The sequence below is a fragment of the Diabrotica virgifera genome, chromosome 2 (assembly GCF_917563875.1).
Source record: "Diabrotica virgifera virgifera chromosome 2, PGI_DIABVI_V3a".
Lineage (NCBI taxonomy): Eukaryota > Metazoa > Arthropoda > Insecta > Coleoptera > Chrysomelidae > Diabrotica > Diabrotica virgifera.
The window spans coordinates 84,468,942-84,494,013 of NC_065444.1; the positions used below are offsets into that span (position 1 = coordinate 84,468,942).

The 25,072-nt window shown below is 31.8% G+C and overlaps 1 protein-coding gene and 1 long non-coding RNA gene across 2 annotated transcripts in view; one reads left to right on the top strand and one right to left on the bottom strand.

The window, feature by feature from the left end:
* The window catches only part of LOC114341626 (uncharacterized), a 29,347-nt gene extending 16,320 nt beyond the window's left edge, over positions 1-13,027 (bottom strand). The window contains exon 1 of the mRNA XM_050643834.1: positions 12,499-13,027. Coding sequence (XP_050499791.1) covers positions 12,499-12,580 — 82 coding nt within the window. The 5' untranslated portion in view covers positions 12,581-13,027. The remainder of the gene's footprint in view (positions 1-12,498) is intronic.
* Positions 13,028-14,715: 1,688 nt separating this feature from the next.
* LOC126880128 (uncharacterized) lies at positions 14,716-17,952 on the top strand. Its single transcript, XR_007696429.1, has 3 exons — positions 14,716-15,477; positions 16,208-16,365; positions 17,602-17,952. It is a non-coding gene; the product is annotated as an uncharacterized LOC126880128 (long non-coding RNA).
* Positions 17,953-25,072: the final 7,120 nt, after the last annotated feature.

Sequence of the window (25,072 nt, forward strand, 5' to 3'; positions counted from 1 at the left end):
TGCCGACACACTACACGTCCAGCTGAAATCGTTGATATTAAGTAGGCTAGTTTTTTAATCTCAATTTGTTAAGCAAAGCATAGGTTATTTACATTTGAGTTTGACACTTCGTGAATGTCAAACTAAATTTTAAATTAAGTATTAATAAAACACCAATGACATTTGATAGTGAATTTAATTATTATATAAAATAAATAAGATGTTCAAAAATACAATTTGAGTATATTTTAAAAGCAATAATTATTTATTAACAGCTTTAAAAAGGTTTAAACGGGTATACGGCCTCCCCTTTATGATAAATGGACTGTTCCGTTTGCTATGAAATTAAAATATAGTCGGCTCGCTAAACTCGACACAACTGGCTAGTAATTTTAGTACGCATTTTTTTTGTTTTTTCGAATTTTGCCAAAATTGACAAAATTACTAATTACAGTAGAACCCCGATTATCCGTGTGCAGATTATCCGGGCTGCGGATTATCCGTGCTATGATTTTGTATTACTTAAATTGCATTTTTGAGGTTTTACCAAAATAGCGTCACTATTAATCACTCGACGGAAACTCTATTCGCGGTGTGCAAGTACTCGGAAGGGATACGCGAAACGATCGTGCGCCAATAGCGGAGAAATATTGCAACTTTCTTAAATAATTCATATTGTCAATTGAAATTGTCAAATTGACGTACATTTCATACCTATTGTCATTTAAGAAGAAAAATTATATATTGCTTCACAATATTGATATGATATGCAATTATTATATAAAGGTAAATTAAATTAATTGTATTTTGCTTGCAGTACTGCATTTTAATAACTAATTTTATTTACTACATACAACTGTTGACGATTTAATAACATAACCTAAATATTATTTTTTCTTCTTATTATTTTTTTTGGACTATGGCCTTGACAATTATCCAGTAACCAGGACCATATGATTGGCCAATATAATTAAAAGTGCGAATAAAAGTTCAGAGCGAAGAAACCAGGTGTCGCTTTTCCGAACTTGCACGGTCCCAATACGCGGAGAGGGAGACTCATAATGAAAGATTTATTTGTTCTGTTGTCTTTTTATGGTAGGTATATCGCCACTGCCTATGATTAATGTGATTCCTAATACATTTCCAGTGAAAATAATAACTCTTTGATAAGTGTTGGCGATACAATTTTTTTTGTATATGCGTGTCCGCGAAGATTATATATATATATATATATATATATATATATATATATATATATATATATATATATATATGTATATATATATATATATATATATACAATAGCACTAAAGGCCTTAGAGGCCCATGGCTTGAAAAGTTTGTTTTTTTTCTTTCTTCATTTTCACGTTTCTTTATGTGCTGAGCTCTTCTCTGGCTTGATATGTGATTTTCCTCCATTCCTTCCTGTCACTCATTTTTCTTTTTTGGCCCTCTAGCCCCATTCTTTCCAAATCTTTTTCGACGTCTTGCTTCCATCTATTTTTCGGCCTTCCTCTTCTCTTTCTTGAAGTTATAGTGTAGTTTAGTACCTTTTTTGGAGTCCTCGTGTTTGGCATCCTTTCAATGTGACCTCGCCATCTAAGTCTCTGAGCCTTTATCACTCCTATTATATTAGGTTGGTTGTATAATTGCTTTAACTCATCATTTGATCTTCTTATCCATAAACCGTCCCTTATTTTTCCTCCATATATCTTCCTTAGTATTTTCCTTTCCCAGATCTCCAGTAAATTTTGTTCATTTTTTGTCATTGTCCATGTCTCACTGCAGTATGTTACTATTGGCTGTATAGTTGTTTTGTATAGCTGTACTTTTGCCCTTCTTGATAGAAACTTGCTTTTCAACATTACATTAAGCGCATGTACACTTCTATTGCCTGCCATTATTCTAGCTTGTATTTCTTCTTTAATGATAGGTTTACGTGATATTATTGCCCCTAGGTATGTAAATCTTTCTACCATTTCGAATTCGTATGATGTTCCTTCTTCTACTTCTACTTTAAAATTTTGACCATTCCTAAACTGACCATCTGTCCACTCCATACATTTTGTTTTAGTTGAATTTATATATATAGTCCCATTTTCTTCGCTGCTTTTACTATTCTCTGTACCATCTCCTGTAGCTCTTTTTTTCCTCTTGCCAGTAACACCACATCATCCGCAAACGCCAAAACTTGGTGTCTTCTTTGATATATGAGTCCTTCTCTATTGATTTTTGCTTCTCGCATTATTTTTTCTAGGCATAAGTTGAAGAGTAAAGATGACAGAGGATCGCCCTGTCTTAATCATTCGTTTACTATAAATTTTTCTGATGATTGATTGTTTATTTTGACTCTGTTTTCTGTATTCTTCAGAGTGAGGTGTATCATGTTACGTAGCTTTCTGCTAACTCCCAATTCCTCAAGCGCCTCTTTTAATTTCTTCCTCTTTATTCTATCGTATGCTTGTTGGAAGTCGATGAATAGTGCTATCGTTGGTAGGTTGTGTTCATAGCTTTCTGCTTGTAATTCTCTGATTACGAATACTTGGTCCGTTGTGCTTCTCCCTCTTCTAAATCCGCACTGATATTCGCCTATTATATTTTCAGCTTCTTTTTCAAGTTTGTCTTTTATTGATTTTCCTAGGATTTTGTATACGGTATTTAGTAAAGCTATTCCTCTGTAATTACTGCATTCTGTTTTGTCGCCTTTTTTATGTATTGGACAGATAATTGCTTCCTTCCAGTCCTCTGGTATTCGTTCTTTTAACCATATATCTTTTATGATTTTGTGTATCCAATCATTCAGCAATTTTCCACCATATTTCATCATCTCTGCTGTTATGTTATCGCTTCCAGGGCATTTGTTGTTTTTAAGATTTCTAATTATTTCCTCGATTTGTTCTTTGCTCGGTGGATTATCTTCTATGTCTTCTAACTGTTCATTTTCTGTCTCTTCTTCTATGGATTCATTTTGGTTTGGCTTATTCTTGCCATTTAGTAATTCGTCAAAATACTCCTTCCATCTCTCTACTATTTCTGCTTCGCCGCTTATATTATCTACAGCTTTGTTTTTAACGAATATGGGTTTTTTATTTCTTTATTTCTGTAGTTCTCTTCTATTTCTTTTAGCTTATTATCTAAGTGTTTTCTCTTCTTTTCTCTCAACAACCTCTTTACTTTTTGTCTTTGTTCTATATATCTATCATGCGTCTCTGTTGTTTCTTTCTTGATCATTTCCATCCTTAATGATTGTCTTAGTTCTATTTCTTTTTGGCACTCTATGTCGAACCACTCCTTCCTCTTTTTAATCTCTTGTTTATTACATTCTTTTGCTGCTTTGTTCATTACTTGCTTTATGATTTCCCAGTTGTTCTCCGTTTGTTCTTCTATTTGTATCTTTTTTAGTTCCCTTTCCATTGTTTCTCTGTATGTTTCTTGCTCTTTTTTTGTTGCAAACCGAATTGGTTTATTTATACATTTCTTTTCTTTTATTTTGTTTTTGTTTTCAGGTATCAGTTGCTTCATTTTGATACCCACCATGTAATGGTCGGAGTCGGCATCTGGTCCTCTGTATGTTCTAATCTTCTTTATACATTGCTGCTCTTCTTTTTCGATCAGCACGTGATCTATTTGGTTTTTGGTCTTTCTATCTGGCGATATCCATGTTTCCTTGTGTATTTGTTTTCTTTCGAAATATGTGCTCATTATGATCATATTTTTTTCTCTTGCAAAATCTATGAGGAACTGTCCGTTTTCATTAGTTTCATTGTGTTTACTATGTTTTCCTATTGTCGGTCTAAATACTTCTTTCTTCCCTATTTTGGCACTTGCGTCGCCTAATTTTCATGTCGTATCTGGGTATACTTTCGATTGTTCTATTTAGTTCACTGTAAAAAGATTCTTTGACATCATTATCTTTTTCTTCAGATGGTGCGTGAATATTTATGAGAGTGATTTTTTGGTATTTTCCCTTGATCCTGATACTACATATTCGATCTGATATTGGTTTGAATTCTACTATTGCTTCCTTTAGTTCTTTTCGTAGCATAAAACCTGTGCCTAGTGTTCTATTCTTTCCGCCGCTATTAAAAAACACTGTATCTTCTATTTCTAATATATCATTTCCCAGCTGTTTCGTCTCCTGCAAGGCTACTATGTCAAATTGGAACTTTTCGATTTCTCTCGCTAGATGTTTAAGTTTACCTTCTCTATATGTGCCTCTTACATTCCATGTTCCTAAAAGTAAGTGTTCTTTTCGACATGTTCTCTTGTGTTTTTGTCCGGTTTTCATTTTTTTTCTCTTTTGTCCTTTTTTTGAATTATCGTTATCCTTTTTCTGTACTTGTGTCGTCATCGTTATTCCCATGGTACAATTGTCTGCTAGTTTTTTGATGTTGTTTTGATCATTTTTCCTTCTTTGTCGTTCCACTTCCATTCGTTGTTGTTTACCCATATTTTTTTTACTCCAATCTTGACTTCATTTCCTTTGTTTCTTTCTTCCTGAGCAATGTTTCTAATTGTTTTCTGTATTTCTCGTTCTCTTATGGTTGCATCTTCGTTAATATATACCTTCAGCCCTCTTATTTCTTTTAACTTATACTTTTTTTCCATTATTTTTCTTTTTTCTTCCTGGTTTTCTAATTCAATGAGGCATGTTTTTTCTCCTAGCTTGTGAGCATTCCTTATTTTAACCTCTACTCCTAAGTGTTGTTTGATGAAATTGTTAGTTGTTTCTTTTAACCCTGCTTGTTCATATGTGTCTATCCTTAGACCGTTCATGACTACGTTATTTATTCGTCGGTGTTTTTCCATAACTTCCATGTGGTTTGTTATTTCTCTGAGTTCCTCCTTGATTTCTATATTCTCTTGTTTTAGTTCCGCATTTTCTTTTCTCAGCGCTCTGTTTTCTATATTGAGCTTTTCTATTGCTTCCTTGCTTTCTTTTTGATTTCTTTTTATTTCCTTAATGTCATCGGTGAGGTGGCTCATCATTATTAATAATTGATCAATTTTTGTTTCTTCATTTCTTTTCTCTTGATTTTTTGTTGGTGTTCTCGAGAACTTTTTGCTCTTTCTAAAAATATCATCTTCCTCGTTATCCATATATCTGTCCTTCCTTTTTGACCCTCCTTCTGACTGTGTGTCATCACTGTCTAAAGTTTCCAGATACCTTTCCATTTTCCGGCGCCAAACACTGTCTTCCACCTCAAAAGTGCGGAGAAGACAGCGTTTACCGTATTTATTTTGTATATTTATTATCGGTTGTTATTTTCTGTGGTTACCTGGAAAATCTACTCACAAAGGCAACGTCGCAATTTCATCGGCCAGAGTTTCGTGTCTACGTTTTGTTGTTAAACAGGCTTTACAATTTTAGCGATCTTACTTTTTGTATGTCCTTGGTTCTATTTTGATGTTATTTCACCGATTTTAATGTTTTTAATTATCACTAACCTTAACTTAATGTCTTATATTGTTCACTGGATACTTTTAATACCTTATTTCCCGTTACAACTCTCAAAAATTGAGTTTATTGCAGACGGTAAATACAATATTTGTTTTCGTTTTGACTGCCGTGTTGCCAATATCCCGCGAAGATTATAACTCCCAAAATATTTATAACGAAAAGATTTAGTTCATAATAGATGCCGACGAAAACAATTATTTCCCTTTCCGTTTCTGCCGACGAAAACAATTATTTCTGAGAACTTTTTAGTAATTATAATTTTCGTGGACACACAAACAGGAATGATGTTTTTTGCTGATGCTCCTCAAAAAATAAATTTTTTCGTTAACACTTTATTAGGGATTATAATTTTCACAACAATATAATAGAAAATAATATTTTTCGCGGCGTTCATTGAAAGTTCTATTCTTAACGGCATTTTTCGGAGTTATACTTTTCGTAGGCGGCGGCGATATATGTATGGATATACGTACATACATATGTATTATAATAGGAAATAAATGTTCGGATTATCCGTGCCAACATCCGTTCCCGAGGAGCACGGATAATCGGGGTTCTACTGTATTTAGTAGTTATTAACTAATTAGTAATTATTTTTTTTTGCCAAATTGGCAAAATTATTGACTAAAATCACTAACCAGTTGTGTCTGAGTTTAGCGAACCGACAGTACATGAAATAATATTGTTTGGTATAAAAAATTATGGTCTGATATGTGCAATTACATCCTTCTAATGGAAAAAAATATTTGAAGATTTTTCTCAAATTATGGATGCCAACATTTTCATTTATAACTCTTTTATTTTTAATTTGACGAAGAAAATTTATTCTTCATAAAAACCTCTTCATGTTCTAAGATTTATGATGCAACCATCATATGTAAAATTTTATTAATTTTATACGAGGTATATAAGAAATATGAATTTCGATCAAAAGTAAACTATCTTTATAGTTCATAACATTTAAATTAGAATGATATAATTGCACATTAAAACATAATTATTAATTCTAAACTACTTTTTATAATAGCAATTTTCCATATTATGAATAATTAAAATAAGTAAATAAACAAAGTTTTCGTTATGATAATGCTCGCATTTTCAGCTTGTTTTTATTAATGTTCCGGGCATTTTTGAGAAGGAGCATAAATCAATTATTATTAACGAAGTTATCACCTAACTTTATCCGCAAAAATCCGAATGCCACCTCTCACATCCACCTAAAAACAGATCCTTCCTGGTCTAAAAAATTTCTGGGCCAACCTTTAATAGGGAACTTGCATAAAATTTTAAATTGGAAAAAAATGCTATAAATCAGAACCAAACATAATTTAAAATATATATCAAAGAAAAATGTGCCCTCATTGGTAGTGACATCATAAAGTTAAAAATGTTCATGGTGTGCGCCATTAATTCATTACGTTTGATATTTGTTTACTTGTAGTTATTTTATGGTATATCTCCTTTTAATAAATCTTTAGATAATTGTTGTGAACTATATATTTCATAATATTTTAGCGTCTTTTCTAAGACAATTTTTGAAGTTATACTTTTGAAGTTAAATTTTAACATTCCCGGCGCATGCGCACAACGACAGTATGGTGTTAGTCGCTAAATCTTTTAAATTATGTAGCGCAACTAAGGTGTGCGTGAAAAGAATATATTAGTGTTTTTAGTAAATATATTTATTATAATTTTTGTGTCTTTGGGAGTACGGTAATAATATTATTGAAAATGTTTATTCAATTAGGGAGTGTTCAAGTATTACGTAACGCAATTTTTGAAGATTTTTGACCCCCTCCCCCCATGTAACGCACCGTAACGTTTTTATGTACCCCCCTCCCCCTACCTAAACGTTACATAACACCCAAGTGACCGACGCTTCGCTTGTCTTCTCTTGGCCTCCATTCCAATAACCTTTTTGTCCATCGCCCATCTGTCATTATGGCTATGTGTCCTGCCCATCTCCACTTTTTGTCTCGCAGAGTTATTCCTAACATTAACCGTTCTCTGCGTTACTCTTAGTTTGGTAGCCGAGGCTTAAGGTAAGGTAAGTGTTTCTGATCCGTACGTCAAGACTGGGAGGACGCACTGATCAAATACCTTTGTCTTTAGGCATGTGCAACACCCTGTATATATAAGAAGGCACTTATGGAATAAAATTATTTCTGTCCTTGTTTTAATCAATTTTAAAAAACGCTGAGACCCGTAGATTTTCATATATAAAAATGTGTGCTATTTAAACATAAATTTAAATGTACAGGGTAATTCATGCAAGCCTACCGTAGTGCATAAGCTTAATTTTGAACACCCTGTATATTTTTATATTTTTAAAAGCTGCTTAAAAATCTGATTTCATGGTCTTTATGAATAATACTTTATGATCATTTAAAATTATAATGTATGGAAACCACTTATAGAATAAAATTGTTGCCATGTGTCATTATTTTAGAAAATTATAAAAACGCTAGGATACGTCAACTTTTAAATTCAACTATGAACTATTTAAACATAAATTTAGATATACAGGGTGATTCACTCAAGTCTAGCATAGTCCATTATCTTTAATTGTAATTAAACACTCTGTATATTTTTGTTTTTAGAAGCTGCTTAACAACCTCATCTCAAAAATGTGTATTATGTAGGGTCTATTTATTATGAATAATGCAAGGTGAAGTTTTGAAATTATGTATAATTTTCGTCAAGATATTAATTACATAAAACTTTGAAATTAATAATTCAGGAATCACACTTTAAATAAGGGTAATATTTTTTTTAAATATCTATCAATTTTCTAAACTAAGTATCAATATAGTCGGTTTTGTATTTAATGCTTTTTATTTAAAGACATTTTTAAATAATTTGAAAATTTGCGTATTTAAAACATTAATGAATACCTACTGCAGAAAACGATTTCAGAAAACATACATGATTTATGAACATGTAGTTCCCTCTACAGCCTCTAAATAACATCTGTACCTTTAAATCTTTTGTTGTGGAGAGAGGTCCATCTTTAATTATTACAAACACATGTTACTGTGCTTCATCTGTATTACAAATTTTAAGATTTTTTCACTTGAATAGGTACTATTATCCTGTTGTCGGAACATGAGCGGAGCGTGAGGGTACAACATAATACAATTCAGGGGTCTATGTAAAACATAAAAGAAATTCCCTAGTTTTTTTTTCATTTAAGTTAAAAAAGAATGTTACGTAACGCGCTGTTCGAACCCCCTTCCCCATGTAACGCGCCGTAACGTTTTACAAGACCCCCCTCCCCCCAAACTACGTTACGTAATACTTGAACGCTCCCATTATCTATGTGTCACCGCGATTGTAATTATGACCGAGAAATAATAGTATGTAAGGGTAACCTCTGTAGCTCGTCGATAGAGCATTCGCCTAGAGATTGGAAGGTCCCACGTTCGAATCCCGGACAATGCATATTTTTTTTGGAATTCTTTTAGTTCTTTCTAAAATTAATTTAATATTTAAATACAATACAAAAAAACTGTTTAAAGTAGATATATTGATTTTGTTGAAATCATAATATAGAAGTATAACTTCTTACATGCGTACAAAGTACACACATTCTTTTTTTTAAATGACCAAAGAGGGCTTTTATAAAGGACAGTCTGATAACTTACCCATTATGAACACAAACCTTTATTATTACGAGTAGTTTATTTTAATTTTATAAAAATACAGCTCTAGAAAAATGTTGTATAGGTTAACATCATTCAATCTGTAAAATGTACATCTACCAAATTGTACCAAAAGTTCTACTTTTTGCTCAAAAAACACTTATTTATTAAAAAAACTATTAAGCAGAAAACAGATAGGTATTAAATACTTGCATTAAGATTATCTTAAAATACATGAAGACATTAAAAATGAACTAAAATTCCTTTGATGTCCTTTCAAGATGCATGTAACCACTATTAAATGCCGTTACTTATCGACTGGTAATCTTATAAATATTTTATTGGGGGTTTTAATGGTTGTACTTTAACAACACTTATAGTAGTAAACAACACTTACAGTAATTACTTATATTTTCCATAGTAAACACATACACAAACAATTCAATGCCATCTCTTCAAAAACTGTATCACACTCCAATATAAACAAAATGATATATACTTTTATATGAGACAAGAGAAATGTCATTACAAAATATTATATGAGATTTCAAGTGTTTGCATGTTTTTTTTTCGATCGTTTGAAATGATAATAATACACAGAAGATTTTAAATTTGTACTTCTAACTAAGTTATGAGTTTTTGAGGGGTGAAATTTTGGAAATCTTATTTTTAAACGAAACTGAACATTATTATGTAATTAAACAAAAATGTGCAAGTTCCCTATTCGTAAAGTAAGTTGCAAGTCAATTTGAAAATTGTTTATTGTTTGCAATGTGAGTCCATTTTCAATAGTTAAAGAAACAAATGTTTAGTCACAATTGGTTTTAATATACCCTGGCGACCATTTTTGGGCTCCACAATTTCAGATCACCTTCAGGTCCACCATAAACGGCTACTTAACCAATAAAGGTAGAAGGCATATTTAAACTACAGTTGTTCCAACAGATCTTTGCACAAACGTAATGATTGATTTGAAAACAAGTTACCTAAATTAAAACAATAAGTGAAACATATCGGCATGTATTGTAAATGGGAATGGCTATTATCCTAGTGGACATATTTTGTAAAATTATTTTATTGAAGTGTTTGATCTTGTGAGCAACAGTTAGCTGGTTCTAAGAATTATGTTTAAAAATGAAAATTAGACTGAAATGTACTAACAAAGACTAAAAGTTTAAATAATATGAACAATCATTTTGAAACGCAACAATGCTCTAATATTACTAGTATCATAAAGACATAGTGTATCATCGCTTATTATCACATCGCTTATCCTTGTGTAACTCATTGTGGTTTCTATGGACAAGCGGCTCAATTTAGAGATGCTATGGTCTGTTTTTAAACCAGAAGGAGTAATTCAAATTTACAGCGCAGTAATGCTTGTTTTTAATTGGTCCAACCTCAAGCAAGTTTACTCCACTGTTATGAAATTTTGACACTAATGACATTTATGAAACTTTGACACTTTTGGCATTACATCTAGGTTAATTAATTTATATCAGCGATTTTTACCAAAAATGGGTAAAAATCAACATATTTATTATTGTTAAACAAAAAATAAGCAAGCATAAAACAAAAAATATTTTGACAGCATTACCTCAAGCAATGTCTAAAGAAAATATATACAAAATTCCAGGTGGGTCGGTCAAGCAGTTTTTGAGTTACAATATCTACAGCCTTTGAAAAAAGCAGTTTTGAGGAAATAGCATTTGAAGTATTGTCAACTTTTATTTTCAGTTTCTTTTTTGTCTGTCAAATCATAAAATGATGCACGCCGGATATCTTTTTGAATCGCGGAGGAATTTAAAAACGAAAATGAGAACAGCTGTTGACCGTTGCAAGGCGAGTTGAAGGTAGGGATATTCAACACTATCTACTTACCTTCGACTCGCTTTGCAGCAAGCTCGTGCCTGTGTGCTTGAGCATAGTGAGAAACAGTCAACAGCTGTTCTTATTTTCTTTTGTAAATTACTCCGTGATTCAAAAACTAATTCTGGTGTGCATCACTTTATGATTTCACAGACAAAAAAGAAATTGAAAATAAAAGTTGACCATACTGTAAACGCGTTTTTCTCAAAACTGCTTTTTTCAAAGACTGTAGACATTGCAACTCAAAAACTACTTGACCAACCCACCTAAAATTTTGTGGGTACCTACATATTTTCTTTAGACATTCCTTGAGATAATGCTGTCGAGATCATTTTTGTTTTATTTTTATCTTCTGTTTAACAATAATAACTATGATAATTTTCACCCTTTTTTGCGAAAAAAGTTTGTTTTGACTTCTGAGTGATATCAAAAAGTCAAAATTTGATAAAACTAAAAAAACTCAACAGCGTTACCTTGAGAAACTCATAGGCTTATAAAATCTTTTTTAATCTACAGTAGAACCCTGCAAATCTGAACATTCGGCAAATCCGAACCAACAGAAAGCAAAAAAAATGTAAAAAATTAAGACAAATACTAAAAACATGTTTATTATACAGATTAAAACCACTAAATTGAACGATGTAGCATTAATAGGAATTTTACATTGAAAATTTATTAAAAATTTATACCTACGTACTTTATATGTAGTGCTTATAAAGGTTAAATATAAACTTACTTCGGTTCTCTTGCAGTCGACTTGAGTCCAAAAATATTGTGTCCACACTCTTGCGAGAACGTTTTGTGACTCTAAATCAAACAACGCTAGCTTTGAATTATTAGAAAGGCTAATTTTCGGATAATCCAAACTTTTCGGAATCCGAACAGGCTGTCCCCCCAATTTGTTCGGATTTGCGGGGTTCTACTGTATTGTTTACCATGATCCAATGATGAGTTCTGATGTCCACAGCAAAATTCATTGTTTTTTGAGGTGTCTTTAAAAATTTGCCACCGTTGGCTTATTTTTCAATATTTTTCCTTCAAAAATCTATGAATTGTACTAAATATGCCTATTTAATTTAAAAATAAAATAATTCTACCATACTTTAAAAAAATGTGCTTGAAATATTGATTTCAACCCCTACGGCCCCCTCTTAAAAGGATAGCTATGACACAATTTTGATAGGCAACCCATGCTAGAAATATTTGTCTATGTCTGAAATTTAATAAAAATAATGCTTCATCCGGAAAGGAGATGGCTGCAGGTCGACCTATATTCCGATCCCGTACTAAACTGAAAGCATTCTATATTTGCTTGATTTTTCCAATGTAGTTATTAGGTTCCTTCACCAGCACTGTTCTGACAAAATCAAGCAAATAGATTACTTATGCTTTAAACTCTATCACCTTGTAATGATTACTGATATTAGTTAACGTTTTATGGGGGACCAGATTAAAATTGGAATGTTTACAGTAAAGTTCAATATTTTAAGTGATAATATATTTTGTAATTTCACTCGTCTTATACTACAATTTATTCAAAATAATTACCTTTTGTGGCAATTCCTTCACAAATTGCTTTGGCCATATTTCCTCCACCTATAAATCCTATTTTTTCTGTTAACTCAGGCATGTTTGCAGTAGAAAACAACTCTAATTAGCCAACAGTACCATCAAAACTAAACTTCTTTTAAGATTGCTCCAAATTGTTATTTTATTTTAATTATAATTATACAAAAACATGATAAGTTATCCTACATACCAAAAGATACACATCACATAAATAACATAACATAATTTATTTTATTTTAGTTTTATTTTATATTCTAAGATAAATAACATAACATAACCACAATCGGAAAAGATGACAGAATTAACACCTTTATCGAGCAACACAGATTACGAATTGTTATACACGTTGTCTCAAAATATAAAAAATGTTATATTATGGTGTATGATTTTTAAGGACGTTTCTTTAATCTTGCTTCTTCTTCCTAAAAAGGTCTTTTTTTATTAAGTATCGTCGGATGTTGCTAGCATAAAAACTAAGCGAGTTACGCTCAAAAAAAAGTTGGCCCCTTCTTTTTGGAAACATTGTGTGAAGAGCTTAGAATATTGCTATTTTATATTCTTCTGCTCGGATATCAACAATATCGTAATTTAGTCCAGACAAATTAAAATATTTTTTAACCACCAAAAATGAGTTTTTTCAACCAAATAACGTTTAAATATAATATGTAACGTGCAGAATAATTTTGAAATCGGTTCCGATAATGAACTTGCTTTTTTGCCCTTAAAAGTAGAAAAAAGGTTTAATTGCTCTTACTTAATATTTAGTTATGAAATTAATCATTATCACTTCACAAGTTACTTTATAGTAGAGGAGGAGGAAAGTATGCTAAATTTGCAGTTACTCGAGCGTTATGGAGACCTAATGGGTTGTGTTTGTTGTGAAGATTATATCCTAAAACCAAAAAAGTTACGTAAAGTTTTCCATTTAAGTGAGGACTTTCCATTTTTAATTTAATTTTCCATTTCCAACAATATCTTTTCCGATTATAGCGCCATCTATCCATAATTCGAAAAAAAGTATCGAATAAAAATTACTTATTTTTACTTAAGGAATCCAAACTCTGCAATAAAAAATGGGGGCTCCTATTTAAAGTCACCCCAGACCCTACCTCCGTGCAGGTGTAACCAGGATGCTCCTAAGGGGGGGGGTTACATCTACTTGAAGGTCTCTGTGGGTATGGAATAAATGGTGTTACGCGTATAGAGCTCAAAGTAGGTACGTCCAAAAGGGGGGTTATAACCCCCAAAACCACCCCTGGTTACGCCTACGCCTCCGTGGGGGTCGTGTTTGGTATCGTTCGATTTTTAAACAATATTGAACACGTATTTTTTAGTTTTTAGATCTGACTCGAAATATTCGCTTTTTTCTGGTGAAACTTTGTGACTCACCCATTTCCTTACGCCCCGCTCAAACCGTCAGATTTATGAAATATACACTGTTCTGCATGTCCTACTTAACTTACCTTATCTTAATCTGACGATTTCGAGTTTTTCTAAGGATATATTTTTTTCGGACCCCCCTTAACGAACTGCCCTCTATCAAGATCCAATATATGGTAGGGGTACATTAACAGGGTACAAGGTTTCTCACCATGTCATAATCTGACGCGCTCGAGTTACTGCAAAAATGCTTGGGCTCCCCTACCATTACTTATGTATTGTTTATATGATCTGTAGGTTTCGTCGGTTCAAAGAGCTTATTTTTGAAGAAAATTGGTTTAGAATATTTTTCTTTAAATTTGAAAAATAAACAAAAATACAGCTTTTCTTTTTTGTGAATTTGATGGCCTTGGCCGAGCCAATTATTAGCCAGATATTTTGTTATTTTAAAATCAAAAGCTTTTCTTAAACACTTTAAAAAATTATGACAAGTTTTCCCCGAAAAGTGCTTTATTCTTTGGTTATTGCACGTTGAAATAGTCAATTTGGCATTTGCTGAATAAGAACCTAGCTTTCACTAGTTTCATTAGCTACAACTTTCCTTCTATCGGGTCTACGAACTTCATACATACACCATTTTTTTCATTTTTTTTTTATAAACTATATCTTTGCCAAGAAAATTTTTTTCGATAAAATAATTACTTTTTGGGTAAAAAAACCGTCTAAAAACGTAGTTTTTTATGGTGTTTTTTTTTTGTTGAAAAATGAATATATTCTCTTGCAAATAACTCTAAAAGTTAATAAAAAACACTAGATCCCTAACAACACACAACATTCCAGGAATGTACTACCAAAGTTCTATCAATATTTGAATGTCCTGGACATTTAGGGAACATTCGGTGAACATCTGTTTAAATTATTCCTGGAATGTTACCATAAGACATTCTGTGAACATACTACCAATGTTCCTATATTTTAAGTTGCGAAATAATACATACGTGTAACAGATACAACATTACTTATAACATACCAGACAAACTAAGTGACACTTTAGGCCTACAGTGCAATAATATGTCAAATTTAAAGAGTTTCCCAAGTTCAATTAATACAATATTATAAACATACAAATGTAATAAAAATTATTGTTCGCGAATATTCAATTTGGAATGCGATTTTGTTAATAAAAAAAAATACTTATAACTTATGCAAAACCCAAGAGAGGCATTTATATTTATTTCTTTTGCGTTCATTTTCAAATTCGCCGTGCATATATTTTTGTGCATGGCGCTTGAGAGGGCATCACGTGACTAAAAACGACCAACCAACGACCTCGCTTCGGCCATCTTGGCATCTTCGTCTTGGCCACCTTGCTTTGCCGTGGGTGGGTGGATCGTTGTTATTTGTGTATTATTAATAGTAAATAGTATTATTAACATAGTGAATAAAATGGTGTCCTGTTTTTAACGCAGTTGGAGTAGCAGAAACAAATAATGTAGATAAAAAAATCTGCAGGAATAACGTTTCAATTATGACAGAAGCTCCAAACAAATGACTGTGAATGAAAAGCCCTATTAAAAGGTTAGTATGCAAATATGTAAACGAAGGCATGCCCTGTATTTCAGAAAATAAATTAATACTATTAATACCCTAATAATACTATTCATAAAAAATCTTTTAAGTAACCTAGATAATATAACAAAGTGAATAAAAGGCATAAATCAGAAGAATTATTATTTTATTTTATAAGTTAATAATTATTGGTCATATCCATTTATTATTTTAATAATAATTGTGAATAAGCCACAAACTTCGCTTATTCCTAACTAAAATAGTAAATAGAGATAATAACAATAGGATTTGTAAAACTAAAGTAATTCTTTTTGCGTTTTTGCTAATGTATGCCTTTATAAATAGGATGGTAGACCACACACTATAATATGCAGTACCAACTAATGAATACACAGAATATTATAGTCGATTTGCTAAACTCAGTCTCAGTACTACTGAGTCTCAGACACAACTGGCTAGTGATTTTAGTAAATAATTTTGCCAATTTGGTAAAATTGGCAAAAAAAAATAATAACTAAATAGTTAATAATTACTGTAATTTTGGCAAAATTGGCCAAAAACAAAAAAAATTACCTACTAAAATCACTAGCCAGTTGTGTCAGAGTTTGGGGAACCGACTATACTAATAAACAATTTCTAAGCTGTTTTATAATATTTTGTGAGTCCATTAATCATATTTTTTATTTAAAACTAAAATTTGTTAATAATGCTTAGTAATGCATATATTTTGTATTTTTAGCTTTCCAGAAGATCCTGCGAAGAAGACATGAAGTATAGATCAGATTTGTTAATAGAGGAGTATGTTCAAAACACTTTTTAGAAAAAGATATTGACAGAACTTCACTTTCATCTGTTCGTTTAAGAGACTGTGCTGTTCCAATAGCTTATGTCACACAGGTATATGCATTTTTTTTCTTGGTTTTAACATCTTTAAACGCGAAATACGCAATAGCTTATCGAATTGAAGCCATGTTATTTTTCTTTATTAAGGTCTTTGTTTATTATTGTGTATGTGTATTAACAACAGAAACATTTTTGGTTATTCTTTATTTTATTTTATATTTTGTCATCAAGTGTTCAGTCAATGTATGTAGTTTTCTTATGTACACCTTTATGGGTTTATACCTGGTGGATGTATATTTCAATAAATAAATAAATAAATAACCTAATTAATAATACAGTCTGTACAATATAGATACTGTTGTAATTCATTATCTACATCGGAGATCTAAGTTGACATTGTTGCCCAACTGCAAAAAATGTTTGAATTCATTTTAAGTCAAATATATCACATAATTATTGCGAAGTAGATTATACAACAAAACAGATTAATATTCAATGTAAATAAATAAAAACATCAGAAATAGAAAACAAGAATTAAGGTATAATCTTATGTTACAGTTATTAAGGTACCAAGGGTATTATAAGGATAATAACGCTTGAGGTCAATGGTGTTTTTAACAAGGGCCTGAGGGATATACGTTGACCGAAAGCGTTATTATTATAATACCTGTGGTGCCTTCAACGTTTAATGTCTGACTAAATTATTCTTTATATGCGAAAAATTTGAATGAATTTTGAATTGATTAGTTTTTAAATAAGTACATTTACCAGTAACAGTAGTAACATAATTGTGGTAACCATAGTTTTACTTAGGTTGATATTTGTCAACTTGACAGTATCTAAGTCGTTACTTAAATTTAATGCCCAAGGGCGTTATATCATACTTAACAGACTTCGAAATGTCATTATTTGTCAAATAATGTACCAGTAGGTCATTAAAGTAAATAATAAAAACAATAAATATAATGAATACTAAATACTTATTTGTTTGTGAAAAATCTATTTCTTTGTGGCTTTTTTGTAATTAACTATTCTAATGAGGAAATAAGCCACAATTTACTTGAAAAAATAATTTTATTAAGGTTTCTACTTCCACGTCGGATGTCGTTGTCAAAATACAAAATGTTCATTATTATTATTTTATTTATTAAATATTATTTATTTAAATATTATTTAATATTTATTTTTTTATTATTATTATTTATGCGTATTATTACCTGTAAATAATATTTCTTCTGATTGTTAATTGTAAAGGATAGAAAAATTACCTTTTATTTTATTTTCTTTTAGAATCAGCTGAGAGAAGTGGTCTACAAAAAACCAGAAAGGAAACGGAATATGTGGCTACGAAAAGCAAAAGAAAGGTTTACAAAGCAAATGTGACACATTTTTTTATAATATTTAGGAATGTCAGTAAATTACATTAAAAAATGTATGTAAAGATTTTTTGCAATAAAAATGTTTATATTTATCAAGGATGTATTATTTGGTATGGCCACATATCGTCAGTGATATGACAATACCTCCTATCTGTTTTTTTCAAGAGATTTGTAAGATAGACTAAAAACTTGTTTCGGCCACCTCCTGTTTTCATATATTTTTTGACTTGTTTTGCAGTAAATTCAACTATCTATTTACTACAAAAAAGTCAGAATACGTACGAAAACAGAAAGTGACCTTAAAAAATGTTTTTCGTCTCCTGCAAACCTCATGAAAAAACATAGGAGGTATTGTCACATTACTGACGATATATTTCAGTGAATGTCTAAAAAATATACTGTGAATGTTCAAAGAACGTTCGTAGACATTCATGGAATGTTCTAACAAGACATTCAGTCTAAAAATATACTGTGAATGTCCAAAGAACATTCATGGAATGTTCCAACAAGACATTCAGTCTAAAAAATAGACTGTGAATGTCCAAAGAACATTCGTAGACATTCATGGAATGTTCCAACAGAACATTCTAAGAATATTTAAAATGCTGACACAGCACTTTCCTGGGACTTTCCAGGGACATTCGTGTGCATTTGGGGACATTCCAGGAATGTTTTCAATGTCCTGTGTGTACATTCTAGGAACATTCATGGAATGTTTTGTGTTATTAGGGATATAGAACAAAAGTTGCTTAGATTTAGTCCACTTATCCACTTCCGGACTTATTCTGAACGTATGTTTTTCCACCCCTAAGAAGGGGTTGTATCTACCTATGTTTTCCAACTTTTGCGTTATTTTTGCCGGTTATTAGCGGGCTCATCATTGTTTGCGCGCTGACATAGAAGTTGAAAGTTGATGCTCTTGACGTAAGGTATATGTCCGCCAGTGCAGAATTATTTGGGCATCTACAATTTTGCTTCTGCTCACTTACGAGGTTAAAAAAACATACCTTTGATGCAGTACAGTGTTATGAAAGATCCGTTGTATATAATTTGTAACTAATTTTAAAATGCGCAGCTTACAGCTACCTCATATTTTTTAAATATGTTGTTTAGTCCTGTCGCCAGAGGGTACACAGAGCCGGCCTTGAAAAGTTATACAATTAGATTTTATTTACCTGAGTCCTGAATACAGTTTGGAGAATGGTTATACAAATTTAATGACTATGGTTATTTATCAAACGTAATAATGAAAAAATAGTTTTAAATTAATAAGAATTGAACTTGAAAATGAATTAAACTTGAAATTAACAATGTTGAGCTTTGGACATAAAGTGATAGGCCTTGTAAGGCAATAAGACATGACATTGTGTTTTTATGTTATAGGCTAAGTTGAACAAAGTTAACTTTTCTAGATTTTCTCTGGACAAACTGATGGACTTTAAATGTAGAAACCCAAAGAGTTATTGGGTGATAGTTTTAAAGCTGCTTAAACCTGTCCCCAGAGACGAGATACACTGTTCCAAGACCGCGTACAAGAATCTAGTTTTGAACACGATCTCAGGATCAAGAACTGTTTGATGACTTGATTCATAAGAAAACATTTTCTTATTTTTTCTCAGCCGCAGTTCACTTTCTTTAGGAAAATTCGCCCCAACCCCTTGGCGCCCTGTTCGGGCGCACGGCTTGCACGGCCCTCGGGCCGGTTCTGGGGGTACAACGGCCTCCTTTATTCAGATGAACGTACCCAATTTTTTTTATGTATTTTGACCCGTAGAACACGAATTTTTTGGGTAACAGTTGATCCGGATGTCGATAAGATTGTTATAAACAAAGAACTTGAGGAATTATACAACAGCGATTTTTCGCAAAACAAAACACTTTTTTGGGTCATTCTAAGTAAAAAATATTCTTACCAGTTTTTTCTTAGGATGCATAGTTTTCGAGATAAACGCGGTCAGTGCCGGATATAGGGTACTTGCGGCCCTAGGCCAAATTACCCTGAGCGGCCCCCGATAACTTCACGATTATGTAATTAAAGCATAAAGCACATAATATTTATACATAACGTTTATTTTAATTTTGCTTTTTAAAATTGGTACAACATACAAAGCATAACATAAATGAATAGAAATGTTGAAATGTTGTATTCACTAATTAAATAATCTTAGTTTACTTTGGCTAAAACCCCAACTCAGCTCTAACAACAATTTCTATATTTATAGAAAATATATCATTCAAAAAGTTAGCAAACGGCAGTTATTTATAAAATTATTAATATTGCTAAAATTATTATATTATAAATTAGTATTGCAGTTAAGGACATAGGCGCAAAATGTCGCCTGTCAAAATGTTCAATGTGTTTTAAATGTATTAATTTTTTCGAATCTTGAGAAAACTATGTAAAAATTATAAACTATATTGAAACTAGGTATGTAAAAATTATAAAACTATATTAAAACATAGTAAGTATTTTTGAAATATTTAAACGCAGACTGACAGATTGAAAGAATGAAAAAATGAAAGATTGTTACAAAAGTTTCTTTTGAATGATATATTTGAAATTAAAAGTCACACTAAATGTTCTCTTTTTATCACCTATGTAAATTAAAATAACCATTATAGAAAATTTCAGGGACTTTTGGCCTTCGGTAATAACGTAATCTTTCATTCTGCGTTTAAATTTTTCAAAAATACTTATTAATTTTCTCATAATTCGAAAACAGTTAATACATTTAAATTACATTGAACATTTTGACAGGCGACATTTTGCGCCTATGCCCTTAATTGTTAAAATTAAATATCATTTATTTCATCCGTGGGAAAAGTAGATACAGGTACAACAAAAGACCAAAAAAGCCGAGTTGAAAAGACATTATAAGTAAAAGGACAAGCAAAATAATATGAACTAATAATATATGAACTAGTAATAGGCCAACGCTAAGGTACTAAAAAATAAAAATATTAAGAATACCACAAATAAACTTTTAGATCGTTAAATTGTCACATTATTCTCTTATACTGAAAAACGTCAATGTAATGTTCTTAATTTGGATAAAGTTGGATTAGTGATTAACATTGACACTCACTCCACTCCATACTCATAATAAATCTCATATCTAAACTCTAAACACTCACTTTTCTACCTTTTTTGGCTGCAAAATCTTTGATCAAATCGTTAAAGTCTAAGGCTTGAAAAAGCTTAGCATTTGAAACAAAACTAACCAAACTAGACAATCTAGAATCTTCGTCAATTTTTGATTCTTTTCAACACGCTGAATGATCTTTCTCCAGATGCATTAGATGTCATCATGCATAGTAGAATGCGCAAAGCCGTGTCCATATTCGGACACGGCTTTTTACACATTTTTTTTACCAAAAAAGTTTTTTTTTACAAAACGCTGCGGCCCCCTTTTGCTTGCGGCCTAGTCGGCCTAGTGGTAAATCCGGCACTGAACGCGGTTGAACTTTCAAAAAATCGGAACCCGAACAATTTGAACCCGAATAACTTTTGATTAAAAAATAAAATAGCAATTTTGCTTAACGCATTTGAAAGTTCAAGTCGCATTCTATCGGTTTTGATTATTTGCATTGCTAAATAGTACATTAAGTATGGAGAACGGTAAGGGTTTTATACCGATCGAAGACAATTGTTTGGAGGACGAGCGGGGCGACGTCTCCAATTATTGTCTGAGATCGGTTACCCTTAACGTTCGACATGCTTATAACGTTTTTTGCACGATTGATACCATTATAAATTATAAAATTAAACATTTTCGTCATATTGACTAGTTTCATTCATTTTATCAAGATAGATACTTTGGTTGTTAGGTAGTAACTAGGGTGCATAACAACAATGGAGAATTGAGTTTTTATTTAGTTGTCAATAATTTTAAGTACAATTTTGATTATTATAAATTAAAATATGAGCGAAAGTGAATTTGAAGAAATTGAACGGGCTTGGGAAGAAGAGTGTTCCGCAATTATTCCCGAAAAATTCAAAATCCGTTATCAAAATACCTACCAAAGTTTTAAAAAATGGTGCGAAGGCAAGAATTTAAGAATCGAAGAAAAGACTCTATTGGCATATTTCGTTCAAAGACATATGCAGTTGACAGCTCCTGGAAGCCTCTGGGCAGAATATTCAATGATTAAATCCACCGTTTTTCTTTATGATGGCATTGATATTTCCAAGTTTTCAACTTTGATCGCGTATTTGAAGAGAAAAAATGTTGGCTATAGGCCTAAGAAAGCGAGCATTTTTACACGGGAGCAATTTGAAAAATTTCTGATGGAAGCACCGGATGAAGAATTTCTAGTTCACAAGGTAATATAAGCTAGTTTAGGTAAAAGAAATACTCTAATGAAGATTTTTTCATAATTTGTAGGTCGCAATTATATTGGGAATATCTGGTGCCTGTAGAAGAGAAGAATTATATAATATTACTATGAGTGACATCCAACAAACCGATGGTTTAATGATTGTAAAAGTACCCAATACAAAAACGAACATCCAGCGTACTTTTACAGTCGTTAATAAACCAGACGATAAAATTCCATATTTAGAAATTCTGCAAATAAATTAAAATTAAGAGATTTTTTTAACTCGACGGTAAGTGAATTAAGGCGGCTGCACAATTGACCGGGAACGGGAACGAGAACGGAAACGGAAACGAGAACGGAAACTGAAAGCATCAGCAGATTCACAATTAAATGGTAAACAGCTGTTTTGTGTCACTGTCACTTGTGCTATTAATTATTTGTCTTCTCAAAATAAATTTTGTGGAACGATCTTTTTCTAATTTTATTAAAAGAACATGTCTGTTAACTCTAAAAATATGGATTTATTTGATGACGAGCTTTTATAATATTTTCGTTTTTTATAATCTTGGAACTAATTTACACAATATGTGTGCAATCGCAAAGGTTTGTCAGCATAAAGATAAAAAGCATATCATTCAAATATTTATATTATTATTGTATCTAATTACTATAAGTACGTACTATGATCTACATCAATCATACGGATGAGGACATTTTTCCAATAAAGAAATCAATCGTTCTTCATTTATTTTAATGCAAAATGTATAAAAATTGTCACTAAAACACATACTTATAATAACAAATTTTTATTGGGCATTTGACAGTATTTTTAATACTGCCTTCTGATTGGTTCTGGAATACAACGGGAACGAGAAAGTTAAAACATGGTCAACTTTCCCGTTCCCGTTACCGGACAGATTCTCGTTCTCGGTTATTGTGCATCTACAACATTAATTTACATAGAGGTTAACTTTTTTCCCGTTCCCGTTTCCGTTCTCGTTCCCGTTCCCGGGCAATTGTGCAGCCGCCTTTGCTTACCGTCGAGTTGGAGTACTTACCGTCGAGTTGGATTACTTACCGTCGAGTTGCTAGTAAATGTCACCTACTGACGTAAAATCTGTCACGGTAAACAGTCAAAAATGATCAATCGTGCAAAAAATTATTTTTTTATTGTTAAACGAAGCTATAAACAGATAGTGTTTGAGTGATGTTTTCAATGGATTTCTTATTTAAAATCGAACGAGCAGGCGATTTCTACGTAGCACGCATGCACTGGGCACGTGAAACACTATCTGTTTATAGCTTTGTTTAACAATAAAAAAAATTAATTTTTAGCAATGCAAATAATAAAAATCGGTATAATTTGACTTGGAATTTGAAATGCGGTAAAATCAGAATTGCTATTTTATTTTTTAATCAAAAGTTATTCGGGTTCAAAAATTGCAATTTTTCGATTTTTTTAAAGTCCGAAAATTATGCATCCTACGAAAACACTTGAAGAACAATTTTTTGCTTAGAATGATCCAAAAAAATACTATAACGTGACTACTGTAATTACTTATAATTACAATAAAACTAGCGGTTCGTATTTATATACGACTTTATTTATATAACTGTACAGACGAATTTATATTATACCCTAAACCTATTTACAAATCTGCCGTATTTATATATGCGATAAAGTTATAATGGAACATTCCAGAAATATCCGCGCCCATCTCGATATCTCCCATCTCTATACCAGTCGATCCATTTGTCTGTCAGCACGCCCACGTGATTTACCTTCCAGAATTCTCGGGATTCTCGCCGCGAAGATTAGATTACGTCATTCTCTTGTTGTTTACTATTACGGGCGCCGATCAAGAGTTTTCTTTCGTTACAATACAAAAAAATGTTTTGTTTTGTGAAAAATCGCTGTTATGTAATTCCTCAAAGATCTTTGTTTATAACAATCTTATGCGACATCCGGATCAACTGTTACCCAAAAAAATTCGTGTTCTACGGGTCAAAATACATAAAAAACTTGGGTAAGTCCATCTGAATAAAGGAGGCCGTTGTACCCCCTGGCCACAGGACTAGTTATCTCCTCTATTAATTATTAATATATTATAGTTATTAATAGTAAAATATATAACAGGCTTTGTCACAAAAAATTATCTGAATATGTACCGGGTGTCCCAATAAGAATGGCTCTCGGCCATATCTCAGGAACCGTTTATAGTAGAGCTTTGAAATAAAAAATTTTATAACAAAAGTTGCCTCAGGAAAAGCCTGGAAATTATTTTCATAATTGTGGGACCACCGCTAGAGGGCGTAACTGAATATCAAAAATAAAAAAATCTAAATTTTACAAAATTTTCCTAATGAAAGGGCACTGGAACTCCGATCGTCGTATTCTTCATAAAATTTTACGTATATTTGATTTGACAAGTTTAGGTCTACCTTTGGAAATAAGAGGTGGGGGTGAGTGGGAACCTTGTTATGAAAAACTGGCTGTGAGTCCGGTTCTGCTTAATCAAATTTTGCAAACTTGGTCTTGTTGAAGACAGATCTTTTTCGTCAATGTAAAAGTTATGATTTCGAACCAACTTACTGAGTAATATGCCAGCTAGAAGGCGTTATTTAATTTTTTTCAGAAATCTAGTGTTCCTTGGAAAATATTAAATACAAACATGCATTTTTAATACCATATTACAAAATTAGACAAAATTAGCAACAGAATAGCGAAAACCGCATGTTAATACCTTTTTTCTATCTCGAGATATCTTACAAAACGTGTAAATTTAAAAACATAACTGTTACTGTCACCGGTAAACGAAATAATTCATTAAAAGTAGTGTGCTATTGAGACAACAAAGAAACATTTTCCAGCTGTCAACGTATATTAGGTCTTTTCAACGCTTCTCATTTGTTTCGAGCCTCGTTCATATCTCGTATATTAATATTATACACGGATTATACGGCATATGACAGAGGCTCGAAACAAATGAGAAGCGTTGAAAAGCCCTATTACAAAGAAATAAAAACAACTATTTAGTGATGACATAAACGTTCAAATTTTT